The 21,211-nt window shown below is 37.1% G+C and overlaps 1 protein-coding gene across 1 annotated transcript; it reads left to right on the top strand.

Annotated features, from left to right (window-relative positions):
* Positions 1 to 514: 514 nt before the first annotated feature.
* LOC145775625 (uncharacterized) lies at positions 515 to 20,226 on the top strand. The gene is made up of 8 exons (XM_082586949.1): positions 515 to 1,103; positions 14,139 to 14,257; positions 14,766 to 14,825; positions 14,991 to 15,289; positions 15,547 to 15,790; positions 15,870 to 15,974; positions 18,025 to 19,161; positions 19,961 to 20,226. The coding sequence occupies exons 1-8, from the start codon at positions 769 to 771 to the stop codon at positions 20,005 to 20,007; spliced, it is 2,346 nt and encodes a 781-aa protein (XP_082443075.1). The 5' UTR covers positions 515 to 768; the 3' UTR covers positions 20,008 to 20,226.
* Positions 20,227 to 21,211: the final 985 nt, after the last annotated feature.

Here is a 21,211-nt window from a genome sequence, read left to right as displayed (position 1 = left end):
AGTTGAGTTGTTTTTATTTCAATGTAAATCAATGTATCAATCAATGTCAAATCAATGTAAAAATGACAAATTTTGTTGTCTGGGTTTGATCAAAATATATGTTTTACATCAAAACAACAGTTTTCATGATTAACAATAGTGTTAATGAGATAAAGTCTCAGCGAAAACGTGTCAACTAAAAAAAGACAGTTGCCAAATAGCGTTTGCCATAAAAGATGAAGTTAAAACCTAAGTGGCAGTTTAGAGTAAACCTATAATTAATAATAATTTTCAATAAAAATTTCAAAAAATCTCCGAATAGGGAACTCTCCGAAAAAGGCTGTCTCCGAATAGGGAACTCGCCGAATAGTAGCAGACCCCAGGCAAAAATATGGCTTCACTAAAGTTTTGTTGACAAATATCAGCAATATCTTCATTCTTCACAATATTTAATTTTGGAACACTTTGGTATTGACAACACTACGGGTTGTTGTCTTATATATAAACTCCTTTTTTGATATTTTGACAGGTGATTTAGAGTTTTTGAAATATCTTGTCAATACTTAGTCTTGTTAAAATTCTATAAAACAGTGTGATTTGGAAATTTGAAGTCGAGAAAATCTTGTAACTGAAAATAAGTTATTATTTGCTACCATTTCAAGTCCATTTGACATCTATAGTCTATCAAAGCCACAGTTTCGAACAGAAAAACTTGGATTATAATAACAATTTTGCTAAGCATCATGAAGTGTTTTATTTGAATACAAGTCTAGTTGTGTTGTGTGAAAAATGGCTTATCAAGATGTTTTAAAGAAAGATCTCAACATTCCTTATATAGATGAAGACGCTGAAAATATTTCTTCTGATGAAGATGTAACAAAGGAGATAGTGCAACAGAAGGAAACGTTATGCATGGAAAGCAGTAAAGATGGTAGGCCTAGCTTAGAAATGCATTCTGATAAACAGGTGTCAATTCCATCTAGCCAACATTGCATTATTGACATGCCTGTGGCTGATGAAGTCATTGGAGCTTCACTAAACTTTGGATTGACTAGCAAGGTGGCCAAAGAAAATACTCAGGAAAATCATGTTACTGAGTTAATTGAAATGCACAACTTATCCAGGTTAGTGTGTGAAAAAGACATGAAATTATGACAACATTCAATGACTTATATAATTATGTATGTAGTAGGGTGTTGCAGGCGCCCCGACCCTCTCGGATTTTGCTTACCTTTTTTGTGGTACTGTGTTTAGATCAGTAGACCACAAATATGAAGTTTCATAAATTTTCATCGACGTTTACCTCCACCGCCGAGACCATTTTGAGGCCCACTTTTTGAATTTTTTTATGTTTTTTGCCACTAGAGGGCAGTGTATAAGTTTTGCAATATTGGGGGTATATTTAAAAGATGCTCTATGATGTTCTGAATAATGTTTAAAAAAAATTAGAGAAATGGGATAAGCATATCCAAAAATATTTAAGTTTTGTCACTAATTTTCTGCACAATACTGCCCCTAGTGGTGAAAAGAAAAATTAAAATATCTTAAAAACTACTCATCATATTGTAATGGAACTTGCATGCACCCCCCCATTTTCGTGGGTAAGGAATTTGATTTTAGCAATATTTTTGCAAAATATTACCACTAGAGGGCGGTAGTTCTAATTTTGAACTATTTTTCTGTAAAAAGGCGATATTGTTGCATTTCTTGAGCTATGCTATCTGAAGAATACAATTTCATGGCTTATGCACAACAAAATTTATTCAATTGTAAAGAAACTGCTTGCATGCATGTACTATATCAAAACATCCAAACAGGCAATGTGAGTCTTAGTTAACACAATTTACGCAAAGGCAGTTGTGCATCTTCATTGTGTTGATAAACGACGTTTTCTAAGATTTGGTATCTTTCTTCGATCCTCCTCCACCACTTGAATATAGTTTTGCAGATTTTTTTCTTGCTTTGCTAGATGAAGAAAGTCGGATACTAGGTTTACCCCTCTCTCTGCTGAATCATTGCAGACTCTGAGTGCACTTATGATACCATTAGCAGAAGCATAGCCATCATCTATTTCCCACTCTTTCGAGTGTTTGGCAAGAAAAGTTGTTGAAATGTGCAAAAGTTCAAAACACATTTTGCTGCTGGCATTTGCATAGGAGCACAATGAGTTATCATTAACAATGTCTGCCAGCTCTGGCTTACCATATCCATTACCAAACCTGTTTGTAACCTGGTCATGGAAACTTGCATTTAAACGCAGAGAGTTCTAGCCAAAGCTTCGTTTTCATCCATAGTGACTTTTTTGTCCCATAGAACTAAGGGGATCAACTCCCCAGTTACATACCATGTGTGCCTACCTAAAGCTTTTAAAGCAGCAACACTGATAATTTTGTCTACTGCATCATAGCTTTTGATGTCACTTACCAGTTGCAAATCTTCTCCGGGTGCTGATGCAGCAATTGGACAGTTAAACCACCATCCATTAAATTAATACAAAAGTGCAAAAGTCAACAAATCGCTCTATTTTTTGTATTTGTGACTTGGAAATGATTCCTTGTGGTAGAAAGTCTTGCAGCATTACTATCTTATACCAATAGAGCTGCTTTCCCACCCACCTTGCTCGATGGACTGCACCACATTTTCCAATATGTTTTCTGCATGCTAGGCAGAGAAGTGGTTTGTCTAGCTTTATTTGAAGAGAAGTGCATGCAGCATTAGGGTGTTGCGTTTTTCAAAAAATTTTTGAATCTCTTTTTGGAAGTATGATTTTCTGACCGGAAATGGCGTGAAACGACACCAGTAGAAAAAAAATTTTGAAAAATTTTATGTTTTAGGTGTCCCACGCTCACCCCGAAAATTTTGCGTTTTGCCGCAAATGAACATATTTTCAAACGCAAGCAATTTCTACATTTTACATCATAACCACACCATGTTGGGTATCATTTTGATCAGAATTTTATGGAGAACATCACTAAACTATCAAATCTTAATTTTCTGCAAGAATGTAAAAATTGAAAATTTGGCCTGGCGTAATATTTTGACAAAAATCCATTCGAAAAAGGTGGAAAAATTGGAAAATTAGACACAAAATGTTTTGAAACATACGGTATGTTATATACACAATACTACAATAGTCTTATCAGTTAAATGCCAAACAGTGTCAAAACTAAGTGTTAAAGATCATTGGGCTTGTCAATCGGGTCTGCTACTATTCGGCGAGTCCGATTCGGCGAGTCCGATTCGACTAGTCCGATTCGGCGAGTTCCCTATTCGGCGAGAGCCTTTTTCGGCGAGTGCCCTATTCGGCGAGTTTTTGAAATTTGTGAAAGGAAATTATCGGATACCGTAGCGTAATTACAATTGCCGTTTTTACATCGTTTTAACGTCGCTAAACGTTGAAATCGTGCAGAAAGGAATAAAAATTAAATGTTTAAACTATTAAATTACAATTCGTCATGTCAGTTCAGTTGTTTTTATTTCTGACCATCATATGAAAAACAATACACGTCAACATAGCAAAGGCGTAGAAAAAGGTAGAAGCGACAAAACACGAACGTTGAAACGTGCTTGTGACCGAAGTAAGTTATTGAGTTGAAAGAAACATACGCGCCGACTTCCAGGGGGCGGCGCCCCCCGTAAATTTATGGTTGAAGGGCAACAAAAATGGTGATGACAAGTGGTGTTTCAAAGATAAAACACTTCGTGAAAGAGATTTAGATAATTTAAACGGTCTTAACACTTTGCTCCTCAAAGGGAGGCCAGATTTGGCCCCCCCCTCATATTTCCTTTAATTATTTGAAGCACAGTAACGCCATGCACTTGGTTTTTCTTGACTTTTCCTAAAATTGCCAGGCGGATCTGATGATATTAAATTTGATGCTAAAAGTTGTGTAGTTTTCTTGTAAATTCAAGATTTTGGTGAATTTTTGCTATTTCTAGCTAACTTCCAGCAAAGCGTGAAATGGATTACATTGCGATGACAAGCCATAAGCTCATAATTGCTTCGTGTATCGATATGCGCGAGCAGAGAGAAGCATCCTCTTGCTTTCTTTTGTTTGGTTTGACCTCAATAATACAAAGCGCGTTATTTCTTATGCTACAAAGAAAAGCCAGTGATCGCAAAGCTGTTAATTAGAAACAATAATAGCAAGCTTTTTTGCGTTATCAGCTCTACAAAGAAGAATAGCAATCCACGATCAAAATAGTAGGCTATGGAGGCCACAAACTATTCAAAACAGTTGTTTCAAGCAGATAATATTCATTGACGAATAAAAAACGTTACAATAAGAAATCTTCTCTTGGATAAAGACACGAAAACCTGGTTTCGAAATAAACGTTCTATGGAAATGCTCTCATTGACAAAACTTGCAATTGAGGAAATGTATCACTGCAAATGCTTTTGGGAGAAGCCGGAGAAATAGCGTTTTTGCAAACAGTAATTGTGAGATACACTCAAAATTATGAGATAGGCTCCCTTTACACGTAGCAGCTAACTCGATGGCGTCCCTTCACTGCTTTATGTCGCCTACTTGTTGTTATGTCCTGTATTTTTGTTTCACAGTGCACTGTGTTTTGTTCCAAAGAGCGCAAAATAAAGATGATAATGCCTCATCTACATTACAAAATATTTTGTAATGTAGGCCTACAAACAAAATGTACAATGTACACAATGTACATTACAAAATATTTTGTACTGTAGACGAGGCATAAATTTAGGCGTCACATAAGACAAACAACAAATCAGCTTTCTTCATCATTGATTCAACATCTGAATACGTTGCGCCAATGTATAAGAGGCCGGCTATTGTGAAGACCCGCCATTTATAAACGATCCGATTATACCAAAAGTGGGACAAACTAGTGGATCAAAGAATGAATAAATAATGCTGAGAAAACTAAATCTAAGTGACGAACAATACCGATGTCTTCATTTATCTTGGAAAAATGCTGCCTAAACTTATCAACAAAAAATACAGTAAATAACGGCAAGGATCCCGAAAGCAGAATTTGCTCGACTTTGGCATGAATTTAGTCAGACATCTACAGTAATAATTCCACACATGATACATAATAATCAACCTGGTTCAAGGCGATTTGTGTAACAGTTTAGGGGAAGACACTACTTGAAATGATGCACCACACAAAAGATTTTCAATGAAGACTGAGTCTAAAAACCGATGTGGATAGTGCTGCACAATAACTTCAAGTTTAGGACAGAAGAGGCACAAAATATCACGATAAAAATAAAGACCTTGTGGGAAATTTTCGAGAATCATAACACGATGCAAATACCATAAACGCTTAGTTTGCATGCTGCTCTAAGCTGGCCGGCAACCACAAAGGTAGACAATAGCCTACAGGCAGTTTATAATTCGATAACAGCGCAATAAACATTATAAATACTGTACGTAAACCGACAATTTTCTTTTACAAACGTTTTACGTCTAATAGTAAATTTTCCCCCAACAATTTTTTGTGAAGCACTTGCAAACCACGGTTTTGTAAAATAATTCATCATTATTATTTTTTACTTCTCGGATATTGTAAAACGTCATCAGCAAAATCACAAAAAAAATTTCATTACTTCAATGTAGTAGGCCTAAGAATTTTTTATAGAATTGTAGCCACGTTGTTTCAACAAAGAAGACATTTTTTAGCAATGTAAAGTTATAGAAAATAATTTGCAATCATGCAAATGGTTGGAAAGAATCTAGGAAGTCTTCTCACAATCTGGCACAAAATGATTATGTTTATTGTATCTCAGTAAAATGTTTTTTTTTGGCCAGAAACATAATCACTGCCTTGCTGACGTTGTCACTTTTACGCGTATTTTTAGTGCTTCAAACAATAAGGACCCAGTCAGCAATCCAGTTCTTTTACATTGATTCAACATTTGTAAACGTTAAATTTATGTAGATTTGCTGACTGTGGGTTATTTCACATTTCCTTTGTTTACGCATGTTCCTCAATTCGCTGTTGCATTATTTCGACGCTGGCTGACTAAAAATGTATTTTCAAATTGATTGACACAATCTTCAATAAAAAGTGAGCTTCGAACTTAGCTTTGTTGATGTAAATGCTGTATTTTTTGTGGATGTAATTTATGAGTCATGTTTATAAACACCCGTAAGCGAAATGACTTATGATGTGGCCTGCATGATATTTGTGTTGCGACTTGACACAAATCTACAATTTCAAAAGCACCTAATTTGAACTTAGAAATTTCAGATTATTTCAACAACTTGTTCAATTGTCTTCTTTCTACTAAAAATATTCATTCTACAAACTCAATTGTAGACCTAAAATACACAAACGAAGATGTAAACAGCTATTCAAGCAGGCTAAGGTGTTACTTATGAGAAATTTGGTTCCATAAAACTAGAAGCTAGCCATGAGTTTCGGAATGCATTAGTTTAGGATAAAAATGTAAGACAACAAACGCAGTTTTGTTTTTTCAAATTCGTGTAACAATATTACTCTGATTGTAACTATTTTAGAATCAGTGAGTAGCTTACAATAAGATTTGCTCGCAAGTCGTAAATTCTAATCAATGCAATGATTCGGCACACCGCACACACACTTCGTGCGTTCGATCGAGCTCTTTGTTATTTAGAAGTTTGCATGAAATCGGATTAGCACGGTAATTAAATAGCGGCAAGTTAAATCAAAATTGTCGTTTTTGGGTACCTTTGCAAAAATTGAAATATCAAGTTTAACATATAAAATTTTAAAATAATGAGTTTTCAAACTTATAGACAAATGATTTGTTTTCACACCAGTGCAACTTCTGTTGAAATAGCATCAGCGGATAACTCGTAACAGCTGATTGAATTTGATCCAAAAACGGCCCCCCCTTGAGCAGTTAACTTCCAAAAAAACGTTGAAAAGCAAAGGGTTAAAGAATGCCGAAAGCAAGAAAAGCCTACGTTGCTCTTGCCCGCAAAACAGCAGCTGATCGCATGGCTTTCTCATACGGTATGGAAGTTTCAAAGTAGATGGTAGAGTAACTTGCACTGCTGGAATAGTCACGTAACTATTCACTGCAATATTAAGTAAACCAGCTAAATTAGACGCGCTATTTTCAACGAGGCCTTCCCGCTGTGAGACAATTATGATTCAACAGAACGCATTGTTTTCTTCGCAATGTGTGAGAATTAAATCGAAAACCGATAAAAGAAAAGGTGTTTAATGGTCTTGGTCGCAGATATTGCCTGCATTAACGACGTCTCTTACCGCTATTATCACCTAGCTAACCTGACATCATTGTTTTATGCGGCCGCTAAGGTTTGACATCGACTTCAACGATCATGGAATGTTACGTGAAAATAATAACGATTATATCCTACACGCAAAAATAAAAAAATGATCTCCTCTTTCTGTTTTGTCTCGTGAGCTTTGCATATTGCTCAACAAGTGCATAAAGTTTAGAATTGACAAGAAATCATTGAATTTGAAAATTAAGTTTGAATCACTGCAAATAAACGTATTCAAAAGTTTTACTTAGGCCGACGCGATTTCACACTTACGTAATCTACATCGACAATGATTTTTAGTGCGTTCATTTTGAAAATTGCCGAGCTGGAGACAACAGCTTGTCCCGTGTTAGTTGAACTTGTCTTTTTGAGGTGAAAATCACTTGCGAACATCTCGACCTTTACTCGAGTCTAGGCCACGCTCGAGTATAGCCTACTGTATTCAATAAAAGACTATAAAGACTTTCGATAAAAAACAGAAGAGAAAACACTTCGCAGTTGTTAACGCTTTGAAAGTAATTAGCGAAACGAGGTTAATAAAACTGATAGCGGGTTTTCACTCTGCTTGAGATCATGATTTTTTGCGTTTTATTTCGATAACTTCACTGTCTTGATCGTTGTTATTCACTCGCACGAAAAGGAAATGAATCGGCTTGTTTTCCAACAGTTCCAATTATGAGCTAACAATATCAAAATTTTTACGACTAGGCGTACTGCATGCGTAAAACTAATCCTTTCAAGCAGCGCTTCTAATAAATTCAGTTTGGGACCTATTTGTTAATATAAACAAGACACTAAGCTTAATCAAAGACTATTTTAATTGAGTAAAATAGCGTTATGGTTATGACGTCATCACCTTTCTCGCCCCCCAAGGTTTTTTGAAAAGTCGGCGCCTATGGAAAGAAATTTGGCACGGTCGCAACACCTTCAGAAAAATTTAAGATATGAAGGGAAAATAAAATAAAGAAAATGTTACAAAAAAAAATAAAATAAATTTTGTTTATGTCTATAAGTTAGTACTTTTGAATAGTTAAAATGATTAGTTTGGATCAACAAATGTGTGGCCTACAGCTTGGATTGAAAGGAAATTATCGGGTACCGTAGCCTAGTTATCCCGACCAGCAAAAATTTGTTCCAAGAACACAGTTCATTTTTACATTGTAGTAACAGAATGAAAAGGCTAACCAAATGTGTGGCCTATCGTGTTAACGTCGCTAAACGTTGAAATCGAGTAGAAAAGGGAGCTTTTGCTGACTAGGATACTTTGAAACTGAGAAACATTCACAGAAGCCTTTCGATTTGTTCCAAGAACCCAGTTAGCCTAACAGTTCATTTTTACATTGTAGTAACAGAATAAAAAGGCTAACCAAATGTGTGGCCTACTGTAGGCCGCCTACAGCTTGGATTGAAAGGAAATTATCGGGTGCCGTAGCCCAGTTATCCCGACCAGCAAAAATTGCCGTTTTTACATCGTTTTAACGTCGCTAAATGTTGAAATCGTGTAGAAAAGAGAACTTTGCTGACTAGGATACGTTGAAGCTGAGAAACATTCACAGAAGCCTTTCGAATTGTTCCAAGAACCCATTTAGCATAACATTTCATTTGTACATTGATTCAACGTCTGGATACATTATCTTAAAAATGCAACGTATCGTAGGGCTTCTGTGAATGTTTTTCAGTTTCAACGTATCCTAGTCAGCAAAGTTTTCTTTTCTACACGATTTCAACGTTTAGCGACGTTAAAACGATAGGCCACACATTTGGTTAGCCTTTTTATTCTGTTACTGCAATGTAAAAATGAACTGTTAGGCTAACTGGGTTCTTGGAACAAATTTTTGCTGGTCGGGATAACTAGGCTACGGTACCCGATAATTTCCTTTCAATCTAAGCTGTAGGTCACACATTTGTTGATCCAAACTAATCATTTTAACTATTCAAAAGTACTAACTTATAGACATAAACATGATTTTTTTTGTAACATTGTCTTTGTTTTATTTACCCTTCATATCTTAAATTTTTCCGAAGGTGTTGCGACCGTGCCAAATTTCTTTCAACTCAATAACTTACTTCGGTCACAAGCACGTTTTAACTTCGCGTTTTGTCGCTTCTACATTTTTCTCGACCTTTGCTATGTTGACGTGTATTGTTTTTGATATGATGGTCAGAAATAAAACTAACTGAACTGATATGACGAATTTTAATTTAATAGTTCAAACATTTTATTTTTATTCCTTTCTGCACGATTTCAACGTTTAGCGACGTTAAAACGATGTAAAAACGGCAATTGTAATTAGGCTACGGTACCCGATAATTTCCTTTTAAAAATTTCAAAAACTCGCCGAATAGGGCACTCGCCGAAAAAGGCTCTCGCCGAATAGGGAACTCGCCGAATCGGACTAGTCGAATCGGACTCGCCGAATCGGACTCGCCGAAACGGGCCATTCCGTTGTCAATCATCCTTGAAAATCACCATCTCATCTAAAACTTTGAAGCTATCCAACTCTTGTATCATGGGCCAATCTAATTGATGTTTGCTGGTACACCTTCTCTTTTTCTTTGAAGTGTCAAAACTGTGTCGTCGTCATCGTGTGAGCGTCTGGGGCCGAGGGTCTATCCTTTTACCACCCCAGATTCACGATGTTGCCAGACTACACTGGAAGGCTGCTAGAGAGCAGCCAGTCTTTGGTTTCATCATCCATGACACGCAGACCTTCCACTCCGTTAGGTGGCTTGAAGATGGAGCAGTCATTGATGATGTGGTCTGCGGTCCGTTCCTCGGCACCACGTTCACAGGAGGAGGAAGAGGCCATTCCCCATTGATGCATGGTTGAGTGGAAAAGCCTGACGCCCGTACGGAAACGGTTGAGGCGCACCCATGCCTGTCTTGATAGTGTTAGACCGATGGGGCGTGTGTCAGCGTCGGGGATGAACGAATAGAGTCTGGTGGCGGTTGACTTCCATTCAGAACTCCATTTATGGTCCGCCCAAGCAGCCGCAGAGATGTCTTGTACATCAGCTTTGTTGATAAGAAGTTGAGCGGCTGGCACGAATGGGTGTCTTGATTTCAGTCGACGGGGGTGCTCGTTTGGGAGAGCAGAGATCTTGTAGTGGAGAAGGTGGTTAGGCTCCAGTGCCTGTCGACCGAGTGACAGAGTGGCTTCTTCACGACGAAGCTCAGTGGGTTGGATGCCAGCGAGAATGGGGAGATTGTCCAATGGTGTGGGATGCAGGCATCCGGTCACTGTGCGCAGGGCGCTGTTTATGGCAGTGAGCACTGCAGCACCAAACAGGTGCACAGTACTCTGCTGAAGAGTAGACAAGGGCTAGGGCTGCTATACGCAAAGTGTCAGCCCTCGCCCCCCAGCTAGAGCCTGCCAGGCGCTTGAGTAGCGCAGCGCGGGATGTGAGTTTCTTGCGCAGTGACACCAAATGGTGGCGGTATGTGAGCGATCTGTCCAGTGTCACCCCAAGATATCTTGGTTCGGGGCAGAAGGACAGAGATTTTCCGTTGTTCTGGACGTGTAGCTCACGATCAGCTTCCCGATTATGGAGGTGGAAAGCTGCTGCCACAGTTTTGGTTTCGCTGAATTTCAGTCGCCAGTTCTGGAGTTAGGCTGAGAGAGTTTTCATGTCTTGGCTCAAGGTGTCTTCTAGATTTTCCCACGACTTTGTGGAGTGGAGAATTGCCAGGTCGTCCGCATAAGCATATTTTGCGGAAACCGTAGTTGGCAGGTCGTGGGTGTAGATGTTGAAAAGAAGTGGAGCCAGTACCGATCTTTGCTGTGGGACGCCGTTTTTCAGGCAAGGTTTGTTTGCTCTCCTTGTTTGTCACTAGGCCAGCCTAATTATTGGTTGAATGGGTGTCCTTCAAAAACAACCAGATGGCGAATGAGAGGCTGATTGGCAACATCACCAGATGTTTGAATAACCGAAAGGTTGAAGACAGAAACGATGCAATGTCAGACGACAAAATAAAAGAAACTGATGACAAAATACGAGCTTATGTCACATCAATATGTTCGGATATCACACAGTTTTGACACTTCAAAGAAAAAGAGAAGGTGTACCAGCAAATATCAATTAGATTGGCCCATGATACAAGAGTTGGATAGCTTCAAAGTTTTGGATGAGATGGTGATTTTCAAGGATGATTGACAAGCCCAATGATCTTTGACGCTTAGTTTTGACACTGTTTGGCATTTAACTGATAAGACTATCGTAGTAACCATAATTATGTTTCAAAACATTTTGTGTCTAATTTTCCAATTTTTCCACCTTTTTTGAATGGATTTTTGTCAAAATATTACACCAGGCCAAATTTTCAATTTTTACATTCTTGCAGAAAATTAACTTTTGATAGTTTAGTGATGTTCTCCATAAAATTCTGATCAAAATGATACCCAACATGGTGTGGTTATGATGTAAAATGCAGAAATTGCTTGCGTTTGAAAATATGTTCATTTGCGGCAAAACGCAAAATTTTCGGGGTGAGTGTGGGACACCTAAACCTTGAAATTTTTCAAAAAAAAATTTTTTGGTGTCGTTTCACGCCATTTCCGGTCAGAAAATCATATTTTCAACATAGGTTGTAAAATTTGCAACACCCTAATGCAGCATAGTGATGGCCAGAAAAAAAAAATTTAAAACAATACCCAAAACATTTTTCAAGCGATCTCTCTGCTGCATTTTTTCTTCAAATAAAGCTAGACAAACCACTTCTCTGCCTAGCATGCAGAAAACGTACTGGAGAAGTTATACTTTCTCATGTGTGGGAAGCCCTGAAAGTCGAAACGTCAAGATCTCCAGACATTGAACTATTCAAAAGATTCCGGAACAAAGGATTCAATGCAACCCCACATGCTGCAGCTGTACTGCATACCAAAGATCCTCAAGAGTTGGGAGAATTTGTAACAATCCAAAGTAGAAAAGTGGAAGCACTTATAAATTTTGAGAGATATGCAAAATTATCAGAGGGGTGACTACAAAAAACTTTTAGACCTGATGGCGGTGTACATTGGAATCAACAGTGGACAGTACAACTTCATGAACTGTGGTGCAGTCCATCGAGCAAGGTGGATGGGAAAGCAGCTCTATTGCTATAAGATAGTAATGCTGCAAGACTTTCTACCACAAGGAATCATTTCCAAGTCACAAATACAAAAATTAGAGCGATTTGTTGACTTTTGTATTTAATGGATGGTGGTTCAACTGTCCAATTGCTGCATCAGCACCCCAAAAAGATTTGCAACTGGTAAGTGACATCAAAAGCTATGATGCAGTAGACAAAATTAAAAGCTTTAGGTAGGCACACATGGTATGTAACTGGGGAGTTGATCCGCTTAGCTCTATGGGACGAACAAGTCACTATGGATGAAAAGGAAGCTTTGGCTAGAACTCTGCTGCGTTTAAATGCAAGTTTCCAAGACCAGGTTACAAACATGTTTGGTAATGGATACGGTAAGCCACAGCTGCCAGACATTGTTAATGATAACTCATTGTCATTGTGCTCCTATGCAAATGCCAGCAGCAAAATGTTTTTTGAACTTTTGCAAACTTCAACAACTTTTCTTGCCAAGCACTCGAAAGAGTGGGAAATAGATGATGGCTATGCTTCTGCTAATGGTATCATAAGTGGGGTCTGCTACTATTCGGTGAATCCGATTCGGTGAGTTCCTAACCTCTAACCCTAACCTTAAAACGGCAATGATAATTAGGCTACGGTATTAAATAATTTAAAAAAAAAATTGAAAAAATCCCCCGTTAAGAAATCGGACTCACCGAATCCGACTCACCAAATCGGACTCACCGAAACGGGCCATTCTGTCATAAGTGCACTCAGAGTCTGCAGTGATTCAGCAGAGAGAGGGGTAAAACTAGTATCCGACTTTCTTCATCTAGCAAAACAAGAAAAAATCTGCAAAACTATATTCAAGCGGTGGAGGAAGATCGAAGAAAGATACCAAATCTTAGAAAACGTCATTTATCAACACAGCGAAGATGTACAACTGCCTTTGCGTAAATTGTGTTAACTAAGACTCACATGGCCTGTTTAGATGTATTAATATAGTACATGCATGCATGCAGTTTCTTTACAATTGAATAAATTTTGTTGTGCATAAGCCATGAAATTGTATTCTTTAGATAGCATAGCTCAAGAAATGCAACAATATCGCTATTTTACAGAAAAATAGTTCAAAATTAGAATTACCGCCCTCTAGTGGTAATATTTTTCAAAAATATTGCTAAAATCAAATTCCTTACCCACGAAAATGGGGGGGTACATGCAAGTTCCATAACAATATGATGAGTAGTTTTTAAGATATTTTAATTTTTTTTTTCACCACTAGGGGCAGTATTGTGCAGAAAATTAGTGACAAAACTTGAATATTTTTGGATATACTTATCCCATTTCTCCAATTTTTTGTTTTAACAATTCAGGACATCATAGTGCATCTTTTAAATATATCCCCAATATTGCAAAATTTATACACTGCCCTCTAGTGGCAAAAAACATAAAAAAATTCAAAAAGTGGGCCTCAAAATGGCCTCGGCGGTGGAGGTAAACGTCGATGAAAATTTATGAAACTTCATATTTGTGGTCTACTGATCTAAACACAGTACCACAAAAAAGGTAAGCATGGTGAAACCAAGATTTAAATTTCATGGGGCGCCTGCAACACCCTAGTATGTAGTGTATATTCACAAAGAAAGTTGTAGTGTAGAGAAGAAAGACATAAGTGCATTATGTGCATATAATAGTTATGCACGCTTTGTGTGAAAGTTTTTTATTACAAACTTGAATTTTTCCATTACTGTGCGATGTGTTATGCAAATATATTGATAATCAAAATGGATTCCTAGAATTTCCTACTTAATACTATTTTTTTTATCATATTGTTTTCGTAGTGTCACGCCAAGTGCAGTGTCTACTTGGAAAAGTGTTGATAATGAAAGTGCTACCACAAATAGTCCTACTGTGGAAATTCTAAAGAAGGTTAAGAAGAAAAAAAGACACAAACCAAAAGGTTGTACAGCATAGCCTATGGAAATAACAAACAAAGGAAGATATACATTTTGTTTATTGCTCAACGCAGCAATAATTTTCACATTTTTGTATAGCTTTTATTGTGGTTGCAATTTGGCTCAAGAACATTCTTAGTCGCCACAATTATTTCTCCAGACTCATTAAAATGCTGATTTTAATTTGAGGAAGTGCCTGTAGTCTGGGATATATGCATACTGATTTGTCTTGACTGAAACTAATCATTTTACAAATGATTTGCTTTAAAACATATGGTCTTCATTAAGTGTTCTTTGCTGCTTTAGGATTTGACTTGAAAGGTTTCTTTCTTGGTGTTTAAGCTTGATTCAGGCTTTGCATCTCTGTTGTTCAAGTTTGTGTTGATTTTCTACTCCACTTTTGCCTGTTTGGTATATATATATATATTATATATATTTGCCAATACCTAGAAACTTTTTGTGAAGTTTATAACAAAAGTGAAGCTAACACATATTCTATCATTTTCTTTTTAGGGGCTGGTGACCAGCAGGATATGACTAAAGAAGTTGAAGAAAAAAAGGAAGCTTTGAATGGTTTGTCAAATTGTTTATAATTTTTGTCTTTTTATTCAGTGTTTTGAAGCGCAAGAGTTAAAAACAGAGAATTTCAACATGAAGTCACTATGCAATTCTACATAGAGTTAGTTATAAACTGTTTCATTGACGACAACTATTTTATGAATTATACTATTATTGTAGACAATGAAAGTTTGGCGAGTTCTATCAAAAAGTTGGAAAGATCTGGTACAAGTGATTGGCCAAAGAAATTAGAACATCAGAAATCGGCTGACTCCGAGAGTCAGCCATTGTTGGGCACAGATACAATCGGCAACAAAGGAAATGGTGGTGGATCAAAATCACTAAAGAAAAGAGCCAGTAAAACACTTTCAGCTAAAAAGGATGCGTTAAATGACCCTATTTCTCAATCTGTAAATGCTTCCCAAAGCTCTAATCAACCAAGCAAAGACAAACAAGGGAAAACGAATAAAAATGAAGAGGTTGGTAGGAAAAATATATTTTTCATTTAACTCTTGACTTAAGTTGCTTTATCTTTTAAAAGTTTGCTGTTTATTGTACACAATGTTTGAAGAAAGAGTTTGATGTACCTAGATTTTAGTGTAAGTAGAATATCGTAGTTGTTTGGAACAAAGTACATACTTCCATCAATAGAATAACGTTTAACATTCTCTTATAACAATAACATTCTCTAAAAATTGTCTGTAAAAAGATGCACAACCATATTATGCTTTTTCAGGAGGATGTGGAAGAAATTATGAAGAAACATGGTCTATTCGATAGTTCAACTACAAATAAAAAGAAATCCAAAGACAACAAACACAATCTTCCAAAAAAGAGCAAAAAGAAGTTGAAAAAAACAAAAAAAGAAGACAAGCAAAAAGATAAAGAATCTTCTGAGCAGACAGAAACGGAACCGACAGAAAGACTTGAACAAACTCTCATTGACACATTGCAAGATGACTCGGTTTTCTGCGTTTCTGGTATGCATTGTTCGAACTTCAATCTATTGCTATTGCTACCCCCTTCCAGAAAATCATTCTTTTTATTTTCATATTTTAGGTGAAGTCCTGACAAAAGATAGCAGTGAGGAGTTTGTCACACAAGGAAGGCGCAAAGCTACTCCTAAGCAACCTATAAGTGGGCGGGAATCTCCGAAAACTATAGGTAATATCTTGCATAGCAAAAAGTGAAACATTATACATACGGTACATGCGTGTTGCCGAGTTAACTGTCCAATGTTTATCAATATTTGACCTAGTGTTATTACTGCTACAAGTACAATTGAACAAACGCTTGAACTCAATCTCATGTCTGTTGGCATTGTTTCACATGGTGGTATCTTAAAGCTGAATCAAAATGTAACTCGGTTTTATGGTGAGCCTATAGTTTCAATGTTTTTGAGCCAAAGTTTTCAATGAACTGCAGTTGCAATGGTATTTTTGTATTCATTGCTCGCACAAGAACGGCATTGACATGCTCATAGACTGATAGAAAACAGCCTTTCGAAGCATCACATATCACCAATATCTGGATGAAGATTGAGGTAGCTTGTGCAAGCTGACCTTGCAACTATAGGGTGGCTTTTTCTCAGGCATCAGTGAAAAGGAATAGACCACTAGACCAACAGCAGTTATTTCGAAAATGGTTGTTTATTACGAAATTTAAGGTTCATCTGTCGTAATTCAGATTGTCGTTATTTTTAATTGTAAAATGATTGGTAATTTGAAAGCGCCAAGGCTGCTTACATCTATTCTTATATGAACACAGAACCTATTTTATCATTATGTTGTTAAGTTAATACGGTATGTTTGAAACTTTGAATAATATTTCTGTGCTAGGGATGGTTTAAAACGTTTTTTTTTGGTTATCGTTTTTTAATCGTTTTTTTTTTAAAGTTTTTTATACATACTATTTCCAATCGTTTCATGTAATTTTTCAAGTAACAACTGTTTTCTTTTATCATAACAAAGAACTGCAAATAAAAGTGTTGAATTAAAGCTGCTAAATAACTTATAAATTCTAAATTAGTTAGCTGCAGTTTTGACTAAGATCTGTAAGTCAGCATGGTTCTGTGGTCGCATGATCAGCAAATGCTGCCAGTAAACCACCCAACTTTAAGCGTTACCAATCATGAGGATTAGGGTTGCCAGGTCCTTTTGATAATGTCAATCTTAAAGTATTAATGTGCATTTCCATCTACATAAAACTATGAAAATTGCTGCTTTGCGATCAACCGTTGGGAAACATTGAGTCTTGAGCGTAAATACCAATATGCCTGCAGTATCCAACTATCCAATGATCAGGCATCAGTAGACAATTTCTCAGACAATGGTAGGGTAATTTTGCTGATCTCTGATTTTATAAAAGGAGCTGCAGACGACAAATATAACCCAATTTTCGCAGGTTACCATAATTCTTAATGAAAGGTTTACAAATGTTTTTAGAAGATTGGTGATATTTTATGAACGAAATCTGTTTTTTTAATTGCTCTGGTCTTTTAAGTGTGCGTAAATAGCAACATGCTTTGGCTTCTTTTTTGGGCTCCTTACAAAAAATTTTGCTTGTTTTAGGCTGGAATTTTTTTTAGGTTTTGGAAGCTTTGATGAGAATGAGGTTCCGGTGGTGACCATGTTAACAGTCAACTTCCTTTGTTCCTTGTCTTAATTTCTTTTATTTTCATTTCTTTCATTGCATATAGCCTATTATAATGAGTATTATATGGAGTATTATGTGTTCTTTAAAGTCTAATTGGCGAATCTACAGTCTAGTCGACTGATACAAGTTAACTTATCGACAAAAAACATACACAGTACCTCACTAAATTGACAAATTTAAGTTCTTTAAATTTAATATACTTAAATTTGCCAATTTTAGTGTGATACGCTATCCTCTGTTTATTTTGTCACACTACGCATCCTTTTGGATCCTTGTTGAAGTCAAACCAAGATTTCAATGAAAAGTTTAGTGACGAAGTTTTGTTTTGGCAATTTATCGATGTCTTGATCACTTCAGAACAAATATTTCAGAGAAGCAAAAATACAAATTTTATTCCAACACTTACATTTTCGACAGATTGTTGGTGCAAAAAAAAAACGATCGTTTTTTTAAGCGAGTAGAAAACGACTCACATCTCTAATCAGTTCACATGTTTTACTTTCTTTTATCGATAAAAGCTCTGTTTTGTCAGAGTTAACACGGTATTATGTTTCAACAGGTACGAGAAAGCGCAGATTTAGCGACCCTTCTCCTTCTGCAAACAAAAGCCCGAACGGAACGTTTGCCAACAGTCAACGATCTTTTCATAATCGAAAAGCAAATAGTCACTTGAACGATAAAAAACATGACAATACCTTTGCTGTGGCGGAAGCGCTGTGTGACCGGGAGAGTCAACTACAGTGGCCAACGCTGCCTTCCTTTGTCGACTCCGCAAATTGCAAAAGCACGACTCGTCAAAGCACTACTTCCTATGCAGGCAAGCTGAGAAGCAACTTAGACAGCACTGGATGCAGCTTGGCAAGCAGCAGCGAAGACGGATCTTCCACTGCTTCGTCGTCGTCGAACAATTATTCTTCGTGCTCCGCGGAACAAATTAGCCCAGATGGTGAACACCATGCCGCTGCTATACCATTTTTCATAGGAGCAGCTGCTGCTCAATTGATAAAGGACACTAGGCCAGCCGCTGATTCCCCATCGCCAACTGTGCGTGATCAAACAAAACCTTCACCGACTTCTATTGCTAACAAGGTTGTCGGTCATGCCAAAGGTGAAGAAAACAGTAGTGTTGTTTCAGTTTGTGTTGAAAGCGAAGTGAATCAACCAAACAATGCTGCTCTTTCATTTCTAAAGCAAGGGTGCAGTAGCAATACTTTTGCAGTTTCTAACGTGGACGTTTTATTGCCAATTGAGCCAAAAACAAAAGCGGTTGTTTTAAATGACGAATTTGAGTTTGAAAGCAACGAAAACAATGAAATTATATTTGAATTTATGACAGACATTGATACCACAACGTCATCTGACGTCAAAGTGATGTCAGAGCTAGAAAACGAGTGGGGACTAAAGTTTTTTACTGATGATTTTTCGCGCGATAAACTGGACAACAATGAGCAAATGTACAATGAAATTGTGGAATCCAGGAACACAATGGTGCATGTAACTTTTGCTGCTGACAAGTTTATTTTTAACGGAACTGTATCAGAATCTGCCTTGAGCAATCAGAGTAAGCCTAAATCAAAAACCTCAAGTGCTACATTTTCGCTTCCGCTTGTAAATATGCGCGTTGATGGTCCGCGAACTGCGTGGAACGACCCTGGTGATTTTGATTTGAAAAAAGCTACAAACGTTCTGTTGCAAGGTGAGATCTTGTATTCTAGTTGCTTTATCACTTAGATTCAATGGCATGTGTTTTATTGCTGAATTTATGCTTGTTTTATAAACTTCTTCAAAATATATACAATGAGCATTTTTGAAGCTATTTTTTACCAACTAATCGGCGACTACATCGTGTTCGAGCTAGGTTGGTTTTCGTAGTGAAAAATGAGGAGGAAAATCTCATATAAACTGGTAAAGACCACACTGCTGTTGGTCATGCATGCATTAATGGTTATTGGTTATTGATCACCTGCTTAAGAATATGGAAATCAGCTCTTTTGCGAGTACGTTGGTAAGCTCGAAACTACTCTCATGTGTTAACTACTTTCAGTAGCGTTGACAGGGGTTAGTTTTGGTCCGGGATGATTTTAGTGGTCCGTAACCGTTTCAAGAGGCCAGGCAACTTAAAGAAGCCACAGCGTATTTTTCGGATATAGTGCATTTTGTGGCAACAGATACTGTATTGTAATCTACAAAGATAAAGTGCGTTTTTTTTTCTTTCCCAACCTCAATTGAATTGGCTGCATCGCCGAGTGATGAGCCGTCGGCACGGGTTCACCACCGCCCAAGAGCACGCCACTTGGTCTTTGGCAGAATACTTAAAACTATGCTTGAAGGTGCACACGAAGATGGGCTTCCCATTCACATAATCTACTGTAAATCTTCAACCACCGGCGTAAGCGCGGACACGACAGAGAAATTCTGTTTAAACTTTCACGAGTAACAACGGTGCTGTATGCTTTGATTTAATTAACTTGCTGATTCTCATTTGTGTTTTTCAGAATGGAATACTGCAGTGGCGAAAGGACACTATTATGGAGAAGAATGAAAAGACGTGGTATTTAATTAAAACGTACTTTTGCGATATATATCTAAGAAAGGCTTACGCTTTTATAAATTGTTTTTAAGCCGTCACGGCCCAATACATGGCGATGTGGACAAGGAATTTAAGTTGTTCTTTTAATTCATCTATTTTTTGCTTTGGAAACAGAGTTTTAATATGAATTCGTTTGGTTATTTGCTTATTTTTGTGGTTGTTACAGCTAACAAACGTTGCCTGTTTTACGTCACTTTAACGTCTGACGCCGTTGGATTGATATATAATGAGCAGTCTTTGTTGCTGGATTAGACATACTTCTGTCTTCGGGTTTAGCTGAGCTCATGCAAACAAATTCCAACTAATCTAACAGATACTAACTTTCTGATGGTAATTTGACGTTTTCAAATGGTAAATCATTTTAAGAAAGTTAAGGGTTTTGAATTTTGATTGATGGATGATAAGCTTGAACTATCTCTGTGGTTATGGCCTGACGTGGTCTGTCACAATTATTGTCGCCGGTTTATTAATTGTTATCGTCACGCTTATGATTTCTCTATTATAGCACGGTTGGTTTTAGAACAACAGCTTATATGGAGTCTGAGTATCACACTAATGTCCTTGCAGCTACACAAAAAAAAAATGTTATCAAAATTGCAATATCAGTTTAATATCGTTCAATGTGCAAGCTGACTTCGTAGCAAAGAATGAACATTGTGAAAAAGAACGTTTAATGATATTGTTTAACATTATATTTTTCTCACCAAAACCTACCTTTTTACTAGTTCTCTCACGACAAGTTAGTTTTGTGATGCTACAGATCAAGCTTGAGATTTTTTTTGCCTTAAAACTCTGAAGTATTTTGAAACCGAACACACAGCCTCAAGCTGGGCCGCATTTAGCACACTGCACAAAAATCGTGTTTAATCCGGCTACGATTTACAGCAATGCGTCCTAGTTGGCTTGTTTCCGTTGCTGCTTGTTTTTTGGCTGCATAGTTTTGGTTTAGTTTGAAATTCGTACTTCGAATTGAATTTGACAGTCTGCTAGAAACGCCTTTGCTATGTTTCAATTGCTTTCAATTCCATCAGCGGTGATTCCATTGTAGGAAAGCAATTTTAAGCGGTTGACTACAACTTCGTTGCACGGGAGTTTCGTGGCATCTCGCGAAATTAACTTTCCACATTTTGAAAAGTATTAAAATGGGATTGTTTGA

This window comes from Aplidium turbinatum, chromosome 8, assembly GCF_918807975.1.
Source record: "Aplidium turbinatum chromosome 8, kaAplTurb1.1, whole genome shotgun sequence".
NCBI lineage: Eukaryota > Metazoa > Chordata > Ascidiacea > Aplousobranchia > Polyclinidae > Aplidium > Aplidium turbinatum.
Note: the sequence above shows the minus strand (reverse complement) of the source record. Positions and strands in the feature narration are given on the sequence as shown.